Source organism: Notolabrus celidotus, chromosome 21 (assembly GCF_009762535.1).
Source record: "Notolabrus celidotus isolate fNotCel1 chromosome 21, fNotCel1.pri, whole genome shotgun sequence".
NCBI lineage: Eukaryota > Metazoa > Chordata > Actinopteri > Labriformes > Labridae > Notolabrus > Notolabrus celidotus.
The window spans coordinates 13432262-13449962 of NC_048292.1; the positions used below are offsets into that span (position 1 = coordinate 13432262).

General features: G+C 40.1%; 1 protein-coding gene and 1 long non-coding RNA gene across 2 annotated transcripts in view; one reads left to right on the plus strand and one right to left on the minus strand.

The window, feature by feature from the left end:
• Positions 1 to 17701, plus strand: part of LOC117804730 — a 28968-nt gene that overhangs the window by 6381 nt on the left and 4886 nt on the right. Inside the window, exon 2 of the long non-coding RNA XR_004629237.1 lies at positions 2934 to 3033. This is a non-coding gene — a long non-coding RNA (uncharacterized LOC117804730). The remainder of the gene's footprint in view (positions 1 to 2933; positions 3034 to 17701) is intronic.
• The window catches only part of mybpc1 (myosin binding protein C1), a 33325-nt gene that overhangs the window by 3726 nt on the left and 11898 nt on the right, over positions 1 to 17701 (minus strand). Inside the window, exons 4-30 of the mRNA XM_034673058.1 lie at positions 17475 to 17516; positions 16908 to 16949; positions 16114 to 16224; positions 14823 to 14971; positions 14596 to 14713; positions 14454 to 14505; positions 13773 to 13829; positions 10044 to 10210; positions 9804 to 9936; positions 8223 to 8231; positions 7871 to 7995; positions 7673 to 7778; positions 6759 to 6925; positions 6489 to 6654; positions 6303 to 6409; positions 6076 to 6212; positions 5766 to 5925; positions 5583 to 5687; positions 5315 to 5503; positions 4590 to 4724; positions 3829 to 3996; positions 3588 to 3676; positions 3316 to 3511; positions 2900 to 3039; positions 2656 to 2815; positions 2098 to 2234; positions 854 to 1040 (exon numbers count right to left, since the gene is read on the minus strand). Of these exons, the coding sequence (XP_034528949.1) occupies positions 854 to 1040; positions 2098 to 2234; positions 2656 to 2815; positions 2900 to 3039; positions 3316 to 3511; positions 3588 to 3676; positions 3829 to 3996; positions 4590 to 4724; positions 5315 to 5503; positions 5583 to 5687; positions 5766 to 5925; positions 6076 to 6212; positions 6303 to 6409; positions 6489 to 6654; positions 6759 to 6925; positions 7673 to 7778; positions 7871 to 7995; positions 8223 to 8231; positions 9804 to 9936; positions 10044 to 10210; positions 13773 to 13829; positions 14454 to 14505; positions 14596 to 14713; positions 14823 to 14971; positions 16114 to 16224; positions 16908 to 16949; positions 17475 to 17516 (3354 nt within the window). The remainder of the gene's footprint in view (positions 1 to 853; positions 1041 to 2097; positions 2235 to 2655; positions 2816 to 2899; positions 3040 to 3315; positions 3512 to 3587; positions 3677 to 3828; positions 3997 to 4589; positions 4725 to 5314; positions 5504 to 5582; positions 5688 to 5765; positions 5926 to 6075; positions 6213 to 6302; positions 6410 to 6488; positions 6655 to 6758; positions 6926 to 7672; positions 7779 to 7870; positions 7996 to 8222; positions 8232 to 9803; positions 9937 to 10043; positions 10211 to 13772; positions 13830 to 14453; positions 14506 to 14595; positions 14714 to 14822; positions 14972 to 16113; positions 16225 to 16907; positions 16950 to 17474; positions 17517 to 17701) is intronic.

Genomic DNA, 17701 nt, shown 5'->3' on the forward strand with positions numbered 1-17701 from the left:
TAATGTTAGCTAACTAGTAGTCAACTTACACAGAGACCTCAGACATTACATTTAATTACTTCTAAATTCCATTTCATAAACCCACAAAAACACATTTTACCCCAAATTAGAAAATGTTATGCTAGCATTAATGACAACGTTAGCCCCGATTGCTCAACAACATTGGGTAGCAATGTTTCTTTCTCTCCCATTCAAAAGAATACAAAAAATCTCCTTCAGATTATTAATTTGAACATACATTTCTGATTTTAGTCTATCTTTAAGCTGTAATTTCAGCAGTTATAAAGCTTACAGCTTTTGATGCAACAGTGACTGAGGTAAAGGAGGTAGAGAGGAGGAGGCTGGTGAAACAGGAGATAACAGCTTTTGATGCAACAGTGACTGTCTTCTTTCAAAGTTGATGGCTTGTGCTTGGAGAGGGCTTTGTTTTGTTTTTTCATAGTAACCAATTTTAAAATCGCATTGCACACGTCTATTAGCTAAGACAGTCTTAAAGCCTTGATGGTGATGCTTCTTTTAGTGAATTTTCATAAAAAACTTAGAAGTCAATTTACAACCAGCTGGTGTAACCTAACTCACATACTTACATGTCCATGGCCTATGTGGTCAGCCCTTCACAAGACTGTAACACACAGTTCAAACAGTACAGTACCCCGATGAAGTTGGTTTCCCAAAGTTGTCTTTGTCTCTGTTTTTGACAGGATTAGCTTTCTTGTCTTTACTTTTTTAAACAAAGAAACAATGATTAAAGATATACCTGAATTTTCAGCACCAAAGAAGTGAAGAAATAAAACTATGAAGGCTTTGGGAAACCAGATTCACATAAAGAGATTGCCCTATGGTCCACACTGACCTTTGATTTCCAGCTTGCAGTCCACTTGGGCCTCTCCCAGGTCATTGATGGCCTTGCAGGTGTACATGCCACCGTCATAAGGGCTGGGCTTCCTGATCTCCAGAGTACATACTCCCTGGTTGCTAAACATACGGTAGCGTGGGTCGTCAAGGATGGTGATCTTGTTCTTCATCCAGATCACTTTTGCCTGTGGTCAGATAACAGAGACATCAGCACAGTGATAATTTTAATTCAAGAGGCAGTCACCCCTTTATCTTTACTATTGGAGTTCATACCTTTGAAGCAGTATCCAGAGTTTTGACCATAGTTCCTGTCAGTTATGATTACTTACCAAAGTAACTGCTGACGTATGAAAATAGTACATATTCTCAATTATTGCTTTCCCAAGAATCTATAGATTTATTTTAAATGGAAATTTTCAAATTCTCATTTTCATCTCTTTTACCCAATAGTGAGATGTAAACTGTTATGGATCTTTAAAATACGCAGTTTGAAGCCTTGTTTCCATTCATATATGTGTACAGAGGCAACTCAACCAGAAACCATTCATACCTCCTGGAATCTCTGTGATATTTGATGTGCCTACAAAACTCCTCCCCTTTTGTAATATTTCGGTCTAGAATGTAACTCGAGTACATTAAAAAAGCAGAATGTTTGGGGCGCTGGTGGCCTAGCGGTCTAAGCGCCCCACATACAGAAGCTACAGTCCTCGTTGCAGGAGTCGCCAGTTTGATTCCCTGCCGCGACCATTTCCTGTATGTCTTCCCCCACTCTCTATTCCCCAAATTCCCTGTATCTCTTCAGCTGTCCTATCAAATAAAGGCAACAAAAGCCCAAAAATATAACTTAAGAAAAAACAAAAACAGAACGTTTGCGGTGGTTTTAATTGAGACTATTTGACTGAATCCAGTCCCACGTCAGGCATTCGTCATGACTCCTTTGAGTTTATCTTAGAAGGTGCTTTGTCAAAAACTGTAAAATCATTGAAGCGTTCTTATTCTATAGAAATGCTCTCAAAGTTCAGTAGTTAATTTGCTGGGTTTGATATTGTTATCACCAAAACTACAACAATTATTCCCAGCTTTCAAAATACTAGTCCCAGTTTTTTTTTCTTCTATCTTTTAACTGTTTTTTTGGTACAATTGGCAGAAAACTGGTATTATAACATTCCCAACATGTACTGTACATTTACCTGTTGTATATAATGTGTATTCTACACTTTTACCTGTGGTCCTCCCACCTACCCTTGGGTTGGCACGAACACTACAATTGAGAGTAGCATTGTAACCAGCAATGGCAAACGTGTTGATCAGTGGCTGCGTGAACTTTGGCGCCTCCTTGAAGTCGTGGTCATCGAAGTTGTGTGTTTTCACCTGCATGCCTGTTGGGGTAAGGGTAAAGGAATGGGGTTTTGCATGATACTGGTGCTGAGCGGTATCATGTGGGGAAATCCCTATGTGATGAGGGAAAGACAATGTGCTTTTGGTTTATCATCGGCTGAGTATACGACACCACTGTTCAAGGACCTGTCAGTCATAGCCCCAACCCCTTTTAGCTTTCAAAGTGAGGCTGTAAAGTCAGGCTCACTTTAGGGGGGAAAACATCACTGACAGTACCTTTTAGATAACACCTGTGAAAGACATGGCAGGAAAATGAAACAGCAACTTTACAGACATTTTCAACATGTGAAATCTAAGTGGTTTGTTCCAAAGTTTGTACTTTGGAAACATTTTCCCTCATCAGAAATTGTAAGGGCCAACCACACACAAACATTCACCATCTTATGGATCAGTCAGTGTTACCTTCTTTCACGATTAGGGCACTATTCTTGGTTTGGGTGGCAGCTTCACTTAAGCCACACATATTCTCCGAGTAGATCCTGAAGAAATACTCATTCCCGACCACCAGTTCTGTGATGGTGATACAGGTGCGATGGTAGTGCTCAATGCATGTGTACCATTCCTATGAAGAAGATCATAGTGCATTAGTTGAAAAATGTAAGTGCATCGTTTGTTATCATAACTTTTAGCTGTGAAACTGATCTACCATTGTCTTCTTGTCTGCTTTTTGAATGGTGTAGCCTGTGATTGGAGCGTTGCCATTGTCTTTTGGAGGAGTCCAGACCAGAGCGACGTTACCCCCCCAGACATCTTCAATCGTCACACACTGAGGAGGCCCAGGTAGGTCTAACAACCAGAGAATGGTTTAAAAAATAATACAAGTACAAGATTAAGTGGATGTAATGTATTTTTGTAGCTTTTTTGCAACATAAGCAAAGAAAGAGGCAATATATCCCAGCTAAAACAGCATGCAGTTCTTAGCAGCTAGGTAAAATCCATCCAAGCAACATATCGATACTTAATTCCCTGCGAACATATTACTGTACATGGCGAAAGGCAGAGAAGACAAATTATACAAGACCTCAATCAATTGAATTCTGGTCTTCTTTTGCATTCACTCACCTACAATCTGAATGTCAATAATGGCTGTGTCCACATGGTTTTCAACCTGCACAGTCATCTCATACTTCCCAGAGTGGCTGCGTTCTGCTTTACGGATGAAGATGATGCTGTCACAGTCTGTGTTGCGGATGCTGACGTGCGTTGGCTCAATGGGCTGGCCCTCTTTAAGCCAGGTGACCTTTGGCCTGGGTTTGCCCTGCAAACACCACGCAGAGTTTATCATTCTGCGTAGAGGTGCAGTGGATATTCATAGAGATTCAGAGAGTGCTTACCATGAATGGCACTACAAGGTTGACTGCCTCGCCAACTCTTCGAGTATACGTCTGCTTCAAGTGTCGGGGGACTCGGATTTTGGGTGGCTCTGTAGTGGGATGGACCAAATGATGTTTGAGTAAGGAATGATTCCAGACACCTTCTTATTTAAGATAATTATTGTCAATATCATTTAAAAAAAATGTTTAAATTGTGATAAGAAAAGGTGACTCCAGAAGAAGTATCAAGGCAGCAGCTCACCAATAACTTCTTTGACCAAGATGGAGTGCTGGAGGGTCCGAGGAGAGCTGGCTCCAGCAGCATTGATGGCTCTAACTCGAACTAAGATTTTAGATCCTGGAGTCAGCCCAGTGATAGTGTACTTGGTCTTCTCCGTCAGTTCCTTGTTGGATACTATCCAATCATTAGCTATCAGGAAAAAAACAAACAGCACTTAAAAAAAATGTTCTCCTTCAAATTCAAGGTCTTTTTAAAGCAATAAAAAAAAAGGACAATAACATAGAGGTTCACTAGACCAGATGAAATGGGTCATTAAAATCTTTGTCACAAACTCTTTTAGATGGCATGTTGTGAATGTCCAGGTGGTTAGTGTGTATAATGTATTCTTAATTCTGATATAAATGGGCATGGTGACACTGGACTGGTCCTAATATAGTCATTGCAGAGTTTTGTGTGGATGGGTTTAACTTCTGTCCCAAGCATTATGTGTCTTTCCCCGCCATATGCCAGCTGCCTTTAACCCTGGCTTCAAGTTTAGCAACAGCCATAAACACCTTTCCCTCAGATTTGGACCATATGGTGCACAATCTTGTTTTTCATTCTTTTAAACATTGGACTCTGTGAAACATTCAAGGCGTTACCCTTGGCTGTATTAGCTCTCAGTTGTCTGCAAACTTGTGGAACAATATAACAACGACTACTTCATTTAATCCACCATCTAAGGGTTTCCTCACTTTCCCCTTTCGGAACAGTCAAAACGGGGAGGTTTAAAGTGGCCTCACCTCCCTCTATGCAGTACTCCACTAAGTATCCATCCAGACCCGCTGCTCCGATGGTCTCGGGAGGACGCCACTTCACAGTCACAGTGGTGTCGGTGACATCATCAACGACAAGCATGGTGGGCTCGCTGGTCACAGCTGAGTGAAGGTAAAGGATTTAGGGATTAGAAGGTTTATAGCCACCATTCCTCAATCGTTCTCCAACAATGGCTATGAACCTTATCGGAAAACATCCATTTTGGCAAGTCAGGAACACAGGAGCGAGGCGCCTCATCCTCTAGCTGGAATGCTATCAATCTCCATTTCAGATCTCATTAACTCCCACTCTGGCCTTCTATTCTTGTATTCTGAATCATATCTAACTCCTATTGAACCCTCTGACAGACCTGATCTCCTAAACCTCTAATCCCCAGATGATTTGGCAGCCATTATAAAGACATATTTAATATCTTCTAAAGCTCCTGCGTGTCTGCTGGAGGTCACTGTCAGAATGCTTGGGATGGTGGGGTCTAGGGAGGAACAGCTGTGCTGACGGGTTACCAAGTGCAGATCACGCAGGCACTGTCAGAGGCCTACGCTTTGAAATTTCCTCCATTATTATGAAACAGCTAGTAGATAAACTGAAGCATCATGTAAGGCTGTCCTCAACAGATTATCGTCAGAAACAGCCCAAAGACCAGTATGTAGACTGGTCAGTGGCCTATCGAGGTGATTTTTGAGCTACTCACCAAGAGGAGTGAAGGCTTTGGACGGTTCACTGGGCTTTGACACACCAATGGCATTGACTGCAAAGATTCGCACTTCATATGGAACTCCTTCAATCATCTTCTTGGGTTCGAATGCTGTTTCTTTGATCAGGTCAAAGTTCAGTCTCATCCATCTAGAGCTTTGTTTCTTCTTTCTCTCAATGAAGTACCCTTTAGGGAAAAATTAGAAGCTTGTTATTTAACTCTAACACATACATTTAACCTGCCGTAATGATTTAGATGCCTTTACCTAATATTGGCGAACCGCCGTCATATTTTGGGGGCTCCCATGTCATAGAGCACCAATCTCCACCCACCTCTGGGACCAAGGGAGCCTCTGGGGGGTCAGGGATGTCTGTAGATAACAGCCATGTTTAAGACTCGGTAAACACATTCTTAATTTGTTCTGTTGTTGTGTTTTGTGATCACTTACCAACAACCTTGATTTTGACACTGGCTGTGTCCTCACCAGCCTCATTCTGCAGGACTATCTTGTAGTTACCACTGTCCTCCCGCTCAGTGACGTCAATCGTCAGGCTTGTCTGGTCGCCGTACGTTTCAGCTCGGACACGATGACCAGACTCAAGAATGACCTTAAACAAATTGTATGGGACAAATAAGATGTAAGACTTAAATGGGAGGTCTGTTAGCACCGGATGGCATCTAAAGCATATGGATGGGAGTAGCCAATATTTTTCAGTTTTTTAAAGGTTGCTGTCATACCAAGAAATCAGAAGACTCACCCTTTCCCCCTTCATCCACACCACCCTGGGGGCTGGCTCTCCACTGATGGGGACCTCCAAGCGAAGTTTGTTTCCAGCCACAATTGTCACAGTGTTGTCCGGGAAGTTCAAGCTATCCAAGTGCACTCTTGGTGGATCTGCAGAACGTTCAGTCACATAATTTAACAAAAGTATGTAATAATGTTTTATAGCAACATGATGTTTAAACTAAAGCACAGGTTGTGTACCGATGATGTGAACTTTTGCAGAAAGGCTCTGAGAATATCCTTCAGGTACGAAAGTGTAATCTCCTGTATCATGGAGGGAGCTGGTCTCAATTTCAAGACGATGGATCCTGAAAACCCAAATTGATTCTAGTTAGCACCAATGTGGAATCCTTTGTGATTAAACAAAGCTTTGGGGAAATTACATACTTGTTTCTGTGGATGATGTTGATGCGGTCATTGGGCTGGATCAGTTGTCCATTCCTGTACCAGCGACCTGGAACATTGCCTGGGTAAATCTCACAGTGCAACTTGAGGGGTTGACCCAGCATCACTTTAATATCCTGTAGGTCCTGGTAAATTTTCAGTGGTTTCACTAATTTGAAAAAAGACAAAGGTATAGAACAGATTAGTGCAAACTAGTTGTAAAGGCATGCATCCAAACACTAATGATAAAACAATGATCAAAACGCTACATACAATCAACCTGTACATGAGCCTCAGATGTGCCACCAGAAGCCATGATGGAGTACGTCCCAGTGTCTTCCCTGGAAGCATCATCAATTACTAAGAAGTGTTTTGTCCCTTCACTCTTAACTCTGTATCTGGAGCGTACTCCTGTTGGAACCTCCACACCATTCTTCATCCTGAAGGGAAAAAAAGCATTAGATATAATGCAATACTCATCATTCTGCTTTCTATATTCACAACAGTACGTCATACTGTGGGTCTTTTTTGGTTATACATGCTACTGGCATATAATGTTTTGGCTATACAGCAGACAAATTTGTGTTATAAAGTAACCTTTGACACCTGGCTTAACACTCCTTTTATGTTGCGGGTCAAATTTACCCTTTAAAAAGTCTATATTGCCTAATATTTTAGGCAATACATGCCTTCCAAACCAGCTAAATGCAGCATAAGAATTGGGGCAGCATGTGACAGAAGAGATTTCGTGTTAATTTATCAAGATTACTTCATAAAAAAATTAAAAATGTGAAATAAAATGAACTAAAATCTATGTAATGTAAAACTGTTGTATTTATATATATGGCTTTCCAATGTACATTTAAAAAAGTTTAAACATTAATTTTAATGAAAAATGAGTGAGGTAGCCTCATTGAATCATGATCTGTGAGAATTAAAGAACACCAATGGACTAAATCTTGATTTAAATGGTTAATAATAGAGTTAAAAATTAGATTTAAAAAAATCTGATTGGGATTTTTTGGGGTTCTGACACTTTTGGATAATTGAATATGCACCAGGTCAAATTGACCCAGGAACACTATTGCTGTTCCAGAGAAACGAACCTAACAGGAGGGTTAATGACATCTGTAAAAAATAACATTTAACTTAACATTTTGCAACAAGTTGAGTCCATAGAGTCTTACCATTTGACTTGAGCACCCTCCTCCGACACTTCACACTCCAGCTCAATCCTCTCATTCACTGTGGTCTTCACCGCTTCAATGCCTTTTACTATTTTAACTGGCAACTCTATAAGACGAGAGAGGAAGTTGATAATAAAAAATCAACATCTCATATTCATCCTTTATAGCTGAATAGAGGTTAATGGTGAATCGGGATACCTTTCACGAACAGCTCTGTGGAACATTTCTCATCTCCTGCAGCCACAGAATAAGCTGCGTCGTCATTCATGGTGCAGTTGTTGATGACCATAATTCTTTGTGTGCCCTTATGCTCAAAAATGTACCTAAACAGGGAGTTCAATAGTCACATCATTGGTCACTAAAACTAAATATGAGTCAAAATAGAGTCCTGTGGTATTGGACACTATTGGAGACTGGATATTTTACATGCATCAGATGCACTTCAAAAATCCAAGGTTCAGGCTAGAATGACGAACAGAATCACAACAAAACTCTAGAGAACATGAAACGAACATGGAGAATGGATATCTATTTGGATGGATAGACTTACTTCCTCTGACTAAGGGTCAGCAGTAGAGTCGTAACGTGGCCGGAGCACAAGGAGTGTACAGGAGGGGATTATTGCAGACAGGAAGGAGCACCAAGACGTGACAAACAGACAAATACAGAGAAAATCATGCCAGGAGGGGTATATGTGGTTAACAATAGTGTCAGAAGACAGAGAGAGAGACAGAGAGAGAGAGAGAGTTGTGTTGGTAGTGGAGTCTTCGGAACAGGGAACCTTGGCTAAAAAGCCACAGGAGACCAAAACCAGAAAACAGCAATAACCTCCCAGATGGCTTTAACTTTGACTGGCTTTGGACACTACAATTTAAATCTTAATTCATAGTGTCTATAAACCGGCAAGGGACTGTCATGGAAGCTAGGCTGCACACCGCTACTGAAGGGTCATGTTTACCGAGTAATTTAGCTAATTTTGAGAACTTTTGACCTAAACACCGATGTTTTTGTACATGATTTGCTGTGAGTGGCTACAGTGAGCAGAGCTAGCACCACCAGCCTTAAGTCCTATTTGCAAGTTAATGTTAATGCATGTACTGGTTACCCATTGCTCCAGTTGAGTGGTCAGATACTAGTTTAACCAGGGACAACTTTCCCTCCATTTTCCAGATTGAATTACTGTCAAACTGCCAAGCTATGAGATGCCACCTGTCATCTGTGCGTGTTTACATCCGGGTAGTAGAGCATTATAACATAATAGCAGGAACATTTGCAATCAAATAGTTCAGCCCTGGCCGGTAGCTATATAGTTTGCTCCCCATTAGTTTCCAACTTTGTGGGCTGCTTGGTGCTGGATAGTAAGAGCCATAAGGGGTAAATTCAACCATTTTTGATGAAGTCAGCTGATGAGAGCGCACAGACTAAACTTTGACTTAAAATCTGTGGACCATAAACCCAAAACAACTAGTTGCATAAGTCTCATGGCACTTGGCCATTTCATTCATTTCATTAAACTAACTGTATCCACATTTAATTTGTGATGGGCAGCTATTTAGTTGTTTCCAAAGCCAGACTTAGTTAAAGACCTGTGAAGGAGGTACCACATTTTTCCTGTACGGAGGAGGACATATAAAGAAGTTAATGGCAATTAAAGACAACAATCTACACCATACAGCGTGTTTACACCCAAATGTAGCTCTGGGATCTTTTAGTTAGCTCTGTAAGTGTTTTTTAAATGTGTGTGAGAAATAATAAGAGCCACATTAGGGTCGAGAGGACGTTATTTGTTCACTGGCAATGGTTCACAGTAGAGTGGACTAGACTGGATGTGCATGAAGAAGAAAGTAATGATAAACTTTGAGGCTGATGTGAGAATACACTGGATGTACTGTCTTTTTAAGCCCTTTCCCATAAGGCACATTTTTTAAATATTGGTCTCTGTTTTTTAGCTTTAACATGTGAACCATTGTGTTTTTCATTGGTGACATAATGAAAACACAGAATACCAGGAGTGGTAAAGAGGTGCGATCCACAAATGAAACCCATTTTCAGAGTCAAAATGATTTTCATTTGTGCGGTGTTGAAAGGAAGGAGACGCAGAAGACAGACTAAAGAAAAAGTAGTCACATACTTGGGAGTGGGTCTGATTTCTTGTCCATTCTTGTACCACTTCAGTTCAACTGTTGGGTCGGCCAGATCAACCACCAAGCGGATCTTGCCACCTTTATCCGCCTGATACGCTGGTTCCAGTTTCTTTGCAAAAGCTTTGAAATGAAAGGATCAAAACAGAGACCAAGATTCCCCTTTTGGCAAGATATTCATCTGCTAGATGTATCATATCACATCAAACATTTGATAAACACTGATTTACCTTCGCTCTTCTTCTCCTCTTTTGGGATCTTCTTCATCCTCCTCAGCAGACCTCTCAGATCTGTGATACCATACGTAAAGGCAATCTTCTCATACTCATCTGGTCTTGCATTCTTCAGGATCTCCCACACATCGACGTCAGGGCCTTCGTCCTGCTGTTTATGCTCCCTAGTGGCGCCGAATTTGAAGAAACAATGTCAGGGTAAAGTCCTAGGCTAGTGCTTGCAACATGTCTTGAGGAACACCTTATTAATCTCTCTAATAGAAACTGTTTAAACTATTGGTGTGATTTAGAAAGACCACTATTAAGCTGCATAATAACTGTTACAATATTTAGTCTGAGACATTTTGGATTTTGGTGTCCCAAATCCCTGTCGAGTGTTCCTCAAGACATGTCACACAAAGGGATGGGCATGTTGAGCTTTGAGTTTTGCCATCATCTCTGGAGTCAAACATTAACTGTGGAGTAGAAGCACTATTAGCTCAAAACACCGAGGTGCACTGTTGTATGCTTACAAAGTTAATCTTATATGGATGCAATTTTTTACGTGCCACCTAATTCAAAGTGCCTATGAATCTTTAGCAGGTAATTAAACATACTGATATTAATACAGATGCTTCTTTATGACAAACAAAAGCACACAAGACCGCCAGTGACAAGACTGACGATTTCCTTGCACTGCCACACACAAAAGTGAAATGAATATTAAAAGACAGTAAGACGAAATGTTAGAAAACACCTCTACGTACATCTACTATATATACAAGTCAGAGAGCACCACAATCGACAGGAACCCAAAGTTCTTCGTAGGCGCTTTAAGTTAAAGTGTATAACACAGAGGTATGGCGCTAAGACAGCTAGCAAAAATGGACATTTTCTCCCCCAAAAAATCGCTGTCATCACAGGTTAATCTCTCAAAATCATCAAAAATAAACAAAGGACGGAAAAGATCAGAATGAATACATTTCAAAATAAAGGTCTGTAAAAATACATACGTTTTCTTATGTGTATTGGCCATCAAGGGCAGGTTATTTTCAGTTATCTGTACTGGCTCAAAAAATTCCGTATTGTGTATTTCTAAAAATAATGGTTATTAATTGGCTTTTTAATGCTTTGGCATACAGTAGTGGTTTGAGGCAGGGGTTCCCATACTTTTAAGCCTATAACCCCCAAAATAACGGTGCCAGAGACTGGTTACCCTGACTGTCTCTCAGGTGGTTAAACATTGCCCACTGCCCCGAACACAGTTATAGGTCAATACAAAGACATGAGAACAACACAAAAAGAACACAACTGCCAAAGTATCATTACTTTATTTTGCAGAAATGTTTAAAAGCTAGAAGTAGAATTTAGTATTTGATGTTATGTCTGTAGCGGTGACTACTTAATAAGTAATAACCCAATTTAACTACTAATTTAACTATTTTTGTGCATATTTTTTCAGTAATGGATAAAATATGCAATTTCAAATAATTTCACATTTAGATTTTCATATTTTTGTAAGGCATCTCTAGACCCTTCTATCAGTGTCTCGTGACCACACAGGGGTTCCCAACCCCCCCACCCATTTGGGAACTGCAGGTTAAAGGGGACCTATTTTTAGGATATGATTGGGGCTGGGTTCTTTAAGTTTCAACAGTGTTACTTGACCCACAGGTAGAAGGTGAAACAAATACAGTGTAGGACTTAAATAGCACACGCAAGCAGACACATCAATAGAGGCAAGTTTCTTTTATAACTTGCGAGAAAAATGCTATCACCAATTTTTTTTTAAAACTGAACATTTTCTGATTTAATCCCATGCTATGCAGCATGCAGAGATTAAGAAGTAGCCTGCAACAAAGCTTTTTAATGATAATTAATTATTCAGTGTTTTTCTTCTTCCTTGTCTGAACTGGCCCATCCCTTTGCTTGTTGTTGGTTTGAGTGATCACTTCAGGGATGCTCTGATAATGTTAGATCATGAAAATGCTTCCAGAACATGTTAGATTTTTGAGATGTATGTTAAAAACACGTCGCCCATGACATGAATGTATCCATTAATGCATATAAAGGACATTCAGTCAGCCCTTTCCTTCGGAGACATTTTCTCAAATGTCAGAAAGGTTGAAAGTAAATAGCGTAAATTTTTTACTCTATTCTGTCTGTGTTTCTCGTGTTTATTTTCAGGCAATTACATAGAAAGCTGAAATAAACATGGTTGAACTTGCCTTGTATTTCTAGGCGGAGATAATAAGACAATGTAGCGATAACACTATTTTACAGCATCATTTCCTCATCGCCCACAAGCACACCATTCATGATCCAAAATGGTGCTCTCTGCCTCATAAAGGTGGCGTTTTTCTCCATCGGCTTGATGAAGATGTAACACCATGACACTTTACGCTTCAAGGCCCATTTCCATCATAAATGTGTGCTGACAGAGCAGGTAGGAATGCTGCCTTCAAATGAAGTGTTACCGTACTACAGTAGGCCAACACTCTTGCTCGTTCATTTCCTAGAGCTACATGTCATGCTGGGAATTCTACAGGATTACAGTACTCACCCGCAGTAAGGTCTAATCATTTAAAAACCTATGGGTTTCTCTCTACTAACCTTTGATTTCTGAATATATAGGGGAGAGAAGAGAGAAGCCCTCAATAAATATGTTATATAGTTGGTGAACAGTGTCACTGCCAAGGACTATTTGTACTCACACTACAAAATTGCACTGCTTTACCTGAAATATGTGTTACAGTGTTTATTTTGAGTCACCTAAATAGATCCACTTGAGGTTTTCAAAGTGCACTGAGAGTCGAAGTGGAGAAGCTTGGGTTCGGAAATGAGAGGCGAAGAAAGTGCCCAATGTCGAAACTATAGGCATCAAAAGTTGCGCCAAAATTAGCATACATTTTTTGCGACTTCTTGGTCATACCTCAGTCAAAACTGCTGTCATGGACATTATAGGGATATATCTAGATTCTGTCTAGATTACATTCTCTGTGGAAACCAAAGCTCCATCATCTCAAACAAACATCCATAAAGAACATTTTTTCTTTAGGCTACATAAACTGTCTCAGAATAACGTTTTAGGGGTGCTGGTGGCCTAGCAGTCTAAGCGCCCCACATATAGAGGCTACAGTCCTCGTCGCAGAGGTCGCCTGTTCAACTCCCGGCCGGTCGACCATTTGCTGCATGTCTTCCCCCACTCTCTACTCCCCATATTTCCTGTCTCTCTTCAGCTGTCCTGTCATTAAAGGCAAAAATGCCCAAAAACACAACTTAAAAAAAAAAAAAAGAAGAAGGTTTTAAATTTCTTTCTTCTTTTCAGATTAAAATAAATCCAGAGATAGTTATCTGAACATATGTGACTACTTTACAAATCGGAATTGTGAACGGCTGATTTGGCTGCTTTAACGGTGCCCATTTACCTAAAATGTAAACACATACAACCAATCAAACCAAACATAGTTGGAGGAGCTAAATCCATCAATTATTACTTTTTTCATTCCAGATTAACACAATACAATTTCTCCATTTAGTTTGAAAAGGCTCCCACAGTGTCAGACTTTGAAAACCCCTAGCGTGGTAAGGCATTATATTTGTAGGTGTGCCTGCTACTCTTACAGTTACCTATGAATCAAATGTTTGGAATATTTGAAAGACTGAAAAAAGAAGCACATCCAAAAAAAAGGGAGCTCAAATACAGAAAAGGACAAAATCCACTCAGAGTGGGGATGTGATTCTCACCTATGTTTAAGAAGACCACTAAAGTCAAGCTCTCCTGCATCCTCTTGTCCTTCACTGCTGTTGTTAACAGGGAGAGATTAATGGACATTTAATCAGACTTGAAACACTTACACTATAAACAATGCTAACAGAGCAACACAAAGCAAGGCTGTAGTCAATCGCTCCATTAGCTTGAAGCTAACATACGATTGGTGCTTATACAAAATCCCTGCTTCTTTCTTTTGTCTTTTTAAAGACATGAAACAAAGTTTTTTGTATAAGGCATTGAGCTGTCCCAGACAATATTGCGGAATGGCAATATTGATAAACCAGGATGCTTTGCATTGCTTTCAGGACACATTGTTTGAAGGGAGATTTAAAAGGCAAGAGTTGGCCTTTGATTACACATTGGGTCGACTGGTTGATTTGTAATTACCTTTCAAAGAAGGTTAATGACATTATCACAACCATCCTGTCACACTTACAATGCTACTGCTTAAAGATGAAATGTTCATTGCAGTTTTCTTCTCTCTACATTACTCTTTATTAGTATAAATAATTTGCCAGAGATCGTAATTTGGGGAATCCAAATTTTTTTTCAGCTGAAGGGAAAAAAGATAATGCTATACAGCTGCATACTGAATTCATATGTCGCCTCCATCGCAATATCAACATGTCTGCATCACACACTCCTTTCTTTACCTTCTTTTGAAAGCTGATCGAATATCAATATTCTGTGAGCCCTGTCCAGCTTCTGTAAGACAGTAACAACACATATGCTCTTGTCTGTGTTCTCGGTGGACATGTCAGAATGAAGAGAATGCACTTTGATGCTTCAACAAACCTTTAACTTCCAAGTCAAAGGAACAGCTATCAAACTTGTCCTTGTAGGTGACTTCACACCTGTAGGTTCCAGCATAGTTGTCTTTGGCTTTGATGATATGCATCTCAAATGTATGGATCTGTGAGGGAGCGACACATCAGTAAGGATATAATCCACTATCAGCATATGACTGTGAGTCAGTGCTCCTGTAAGGGGCAGGGACAGGTGGGTGCTTTACTGTGAAATACCTTGGTTTGGCGCTCAAAGGTCTCCTTTAGCTGTAAGTGCTTTCCTGTCTTGCTGGCCAGGTCCATCCATTTTCCTTTGAACCATTTGACAGCAGGTTTGCGGAGGAGATCTTTGGCCTCCACTTTGGCAATAAAGGTTATATCTCCACCTTTTAATCAAACAATCCAAAAGTCCAATGAATAAACTGTTGACTTCAAAATAAAGCTGATTCAACAAAAATGGCGCCACTATTTTTTTCTTTAATGTACCATAGCCCTGACAAATTAAGACACCAGTCGTTATCTTATCCAAATACTACGACATGCAACAACTTTCTGGTGTAGAATTTAGATAGGTAGATCAATAACTCGCCTTGGTTTTTCCTTGAAAGACAGTAACAGTTGTTAGAGCTAGCTCACTACCTGTTTAGCTAACTGAAGTATGAAGGCAGGAAAAGAGAGGGAGATAGCAAGCTTATTCAGTTTAAAGGTCACATTGTTGTTGTTATTTTAACTTATAAATACAAATACAACAATCTCTGGTTTTACAAGAGGGCTATCAGACATAACTTATAGCTCATAGGAATCGGCTAGCTTCTGCTTTTTCATTCAGCTTATTTCATGTTACCTACAAAAGTGGTACATCAAGTAGGAACTTGTTACTGGTATTGATTGTCATCAATAGCACCTTATACCCACATAGCAAAATTGGTCTGATAGGTCTGGGCCACAACTGCCGTCAAGCCGGCACTGCTGGCTTACTGCTGGCATGGCAAGTGGTATGTCAACCGGATGTGGACCGGGTCTGGCAATGATGGCATTGCATATATGATGGCATGCCACATCTGGCCCGATTGTGGCTTGGTTTATGTGGCCCAGATCTGTCCATGCCGCATCTGGGCCGATTATGGTTGAGCTTGGGATTAAGCTGGCCCATGTGTGGGTCGTCTCTGGCAAACTATATCTGGACCACTTAAGGGCCGTCATTCTTTGCAGTATGTTGGCCGAGTCTAAGTGTATTGTGGGCCAGAAACGGGCCAGACCAATTTTGCTATGTGGGTAGTGCTGAATGCACGGGCACAATCCCAACAGAAACCCAGAGATTACCCACAGTAGCTAGCTAGCAATGTGAGGGTAGATTGAGTGAACACATTTTTTTCGGCTCACTAGAAAGTGACAAACCCTAACCCAAATAGCAAATGGAATTAAGATATCCACTAAGGGCTTTTAAAAAACAATAGTTGTACCAAGAATGATCTTTTATTTAGCATTTTCAACTTTTCTGATGCATCGCTATTGTTCTGTCACTCACCCACACCAACAGAGGCACTCTGGGGGCTCTCAATCAACAGGGTGGATAGTGGTGGGGTGTCAACAGGCTTATCCAGGTCCTCTGGGGCCTGGCCCTCTCCCAGTGACCACACTGGTCAGTCAGGAGAAACATAAACATGACACAGTGCTCTACGTTGACATTATTCAAGAATAAAATACCATTACAGTTGAGGAATTCATACACCCACCTTTCATTTTCCATCTGAAAGTTTTAGCCTTACTGTACCAAAAAAGAGTAATACAGACAAACTGACACAATTTTTCACTTTCAGCAACCAACTCATACAGCAGCAAGATATAAGCTTTTTGCAACACGGAAAGCATGAAACAGACAACATGAAACACAAAAAGGACATGTAAATTTCATTTTCAGCAACTCATTGTTCCTGTAAATTCTTCATTTCGGTGCTCCAGTCTTCTTTGCGATGGGGGGGCCTGAGTGTTGATGCTGCCAGCAGTTTTTTTTAAATTCTTTGTCTCTTTGCCAAAGGTAAAAACTCAATTTACCAAAAGCCCCATTATGGCTGGAAGTACAGCGATGATGATGCAAGACATCGGGGATCTGATATGTCAGAAAACATGTTTTTCATGTTGCACATCATAGTCTTCAACCGGGATTATACTAACTGATAGCAAGACTTATTCTGAGCAGTAGTGATAGGAAACAGGAAACTGGTTAAAACATTCCTAATTCTGGCCATATTCCTCCTGGACTGTTTGAAAAAAATGACATAGTTACCACATGAGTTTGTTTTTCCACTATCATTTTATTACCTGAGTCTTTTCTCCCCATTTCTGGCAAAGGGACGCTATCATCTAAACAAAGACAGAGAGAAATTTACAGCATATTGTGAAAAATATTACTGTAAAGTCCACTGAAGCAAGCACACACTCAGAAAAAGTAAAAGCAATAACAGATATGCAAGCATTTTTGATGGAATTCTGATTCAAAGGTCTGATTTAAAGAAACCAATCCTTTGTTCTTTCTTTTTTTTATGTGTTAAACCTCTATGGCGTTAAGATGAAAAGATGACTGTTCAGAATTCCAAATGTTAACACATAAATGCCGATTTATGTGTACAGAAAATGGGAAGCGTGAACGTGTAACCCCATGAAATTCTAAAAAACAAAGAGGTTTTGGTGATATGGAAATATGTTAGCGTGGATAATTTGAACATCTTTGTTTCTCTATTGCAAAGATAACTTCTAACCACACAAAAATACCTAGAATAAACATGTTTTTTCACATGTTTCCTACTTTCAGACGGTCTTAAATTCTAGTTTCCAATCTACTGGTTTGGTTCTGAAATGGTGTGATTGGATTTGATAGAGGAATCTTACTAGGCAGCTCAATTGAGAGTTTCTTGAGTGTACTGGCCTCTTCTGTGAAAAAAGCACAATTATCATTGAGATTAATCAGGATAAACATCTACTTTGGATGGTTTGGTCCCTAATAGAGTCACAAATTGTCACATATAACTGAGTGAAATACAAATATGGGCAAAGTAATTGAAAAACACTGACTTTTTTGGTAAATTCACTAATTTGCTGCCTTATGCAGGCTTAAA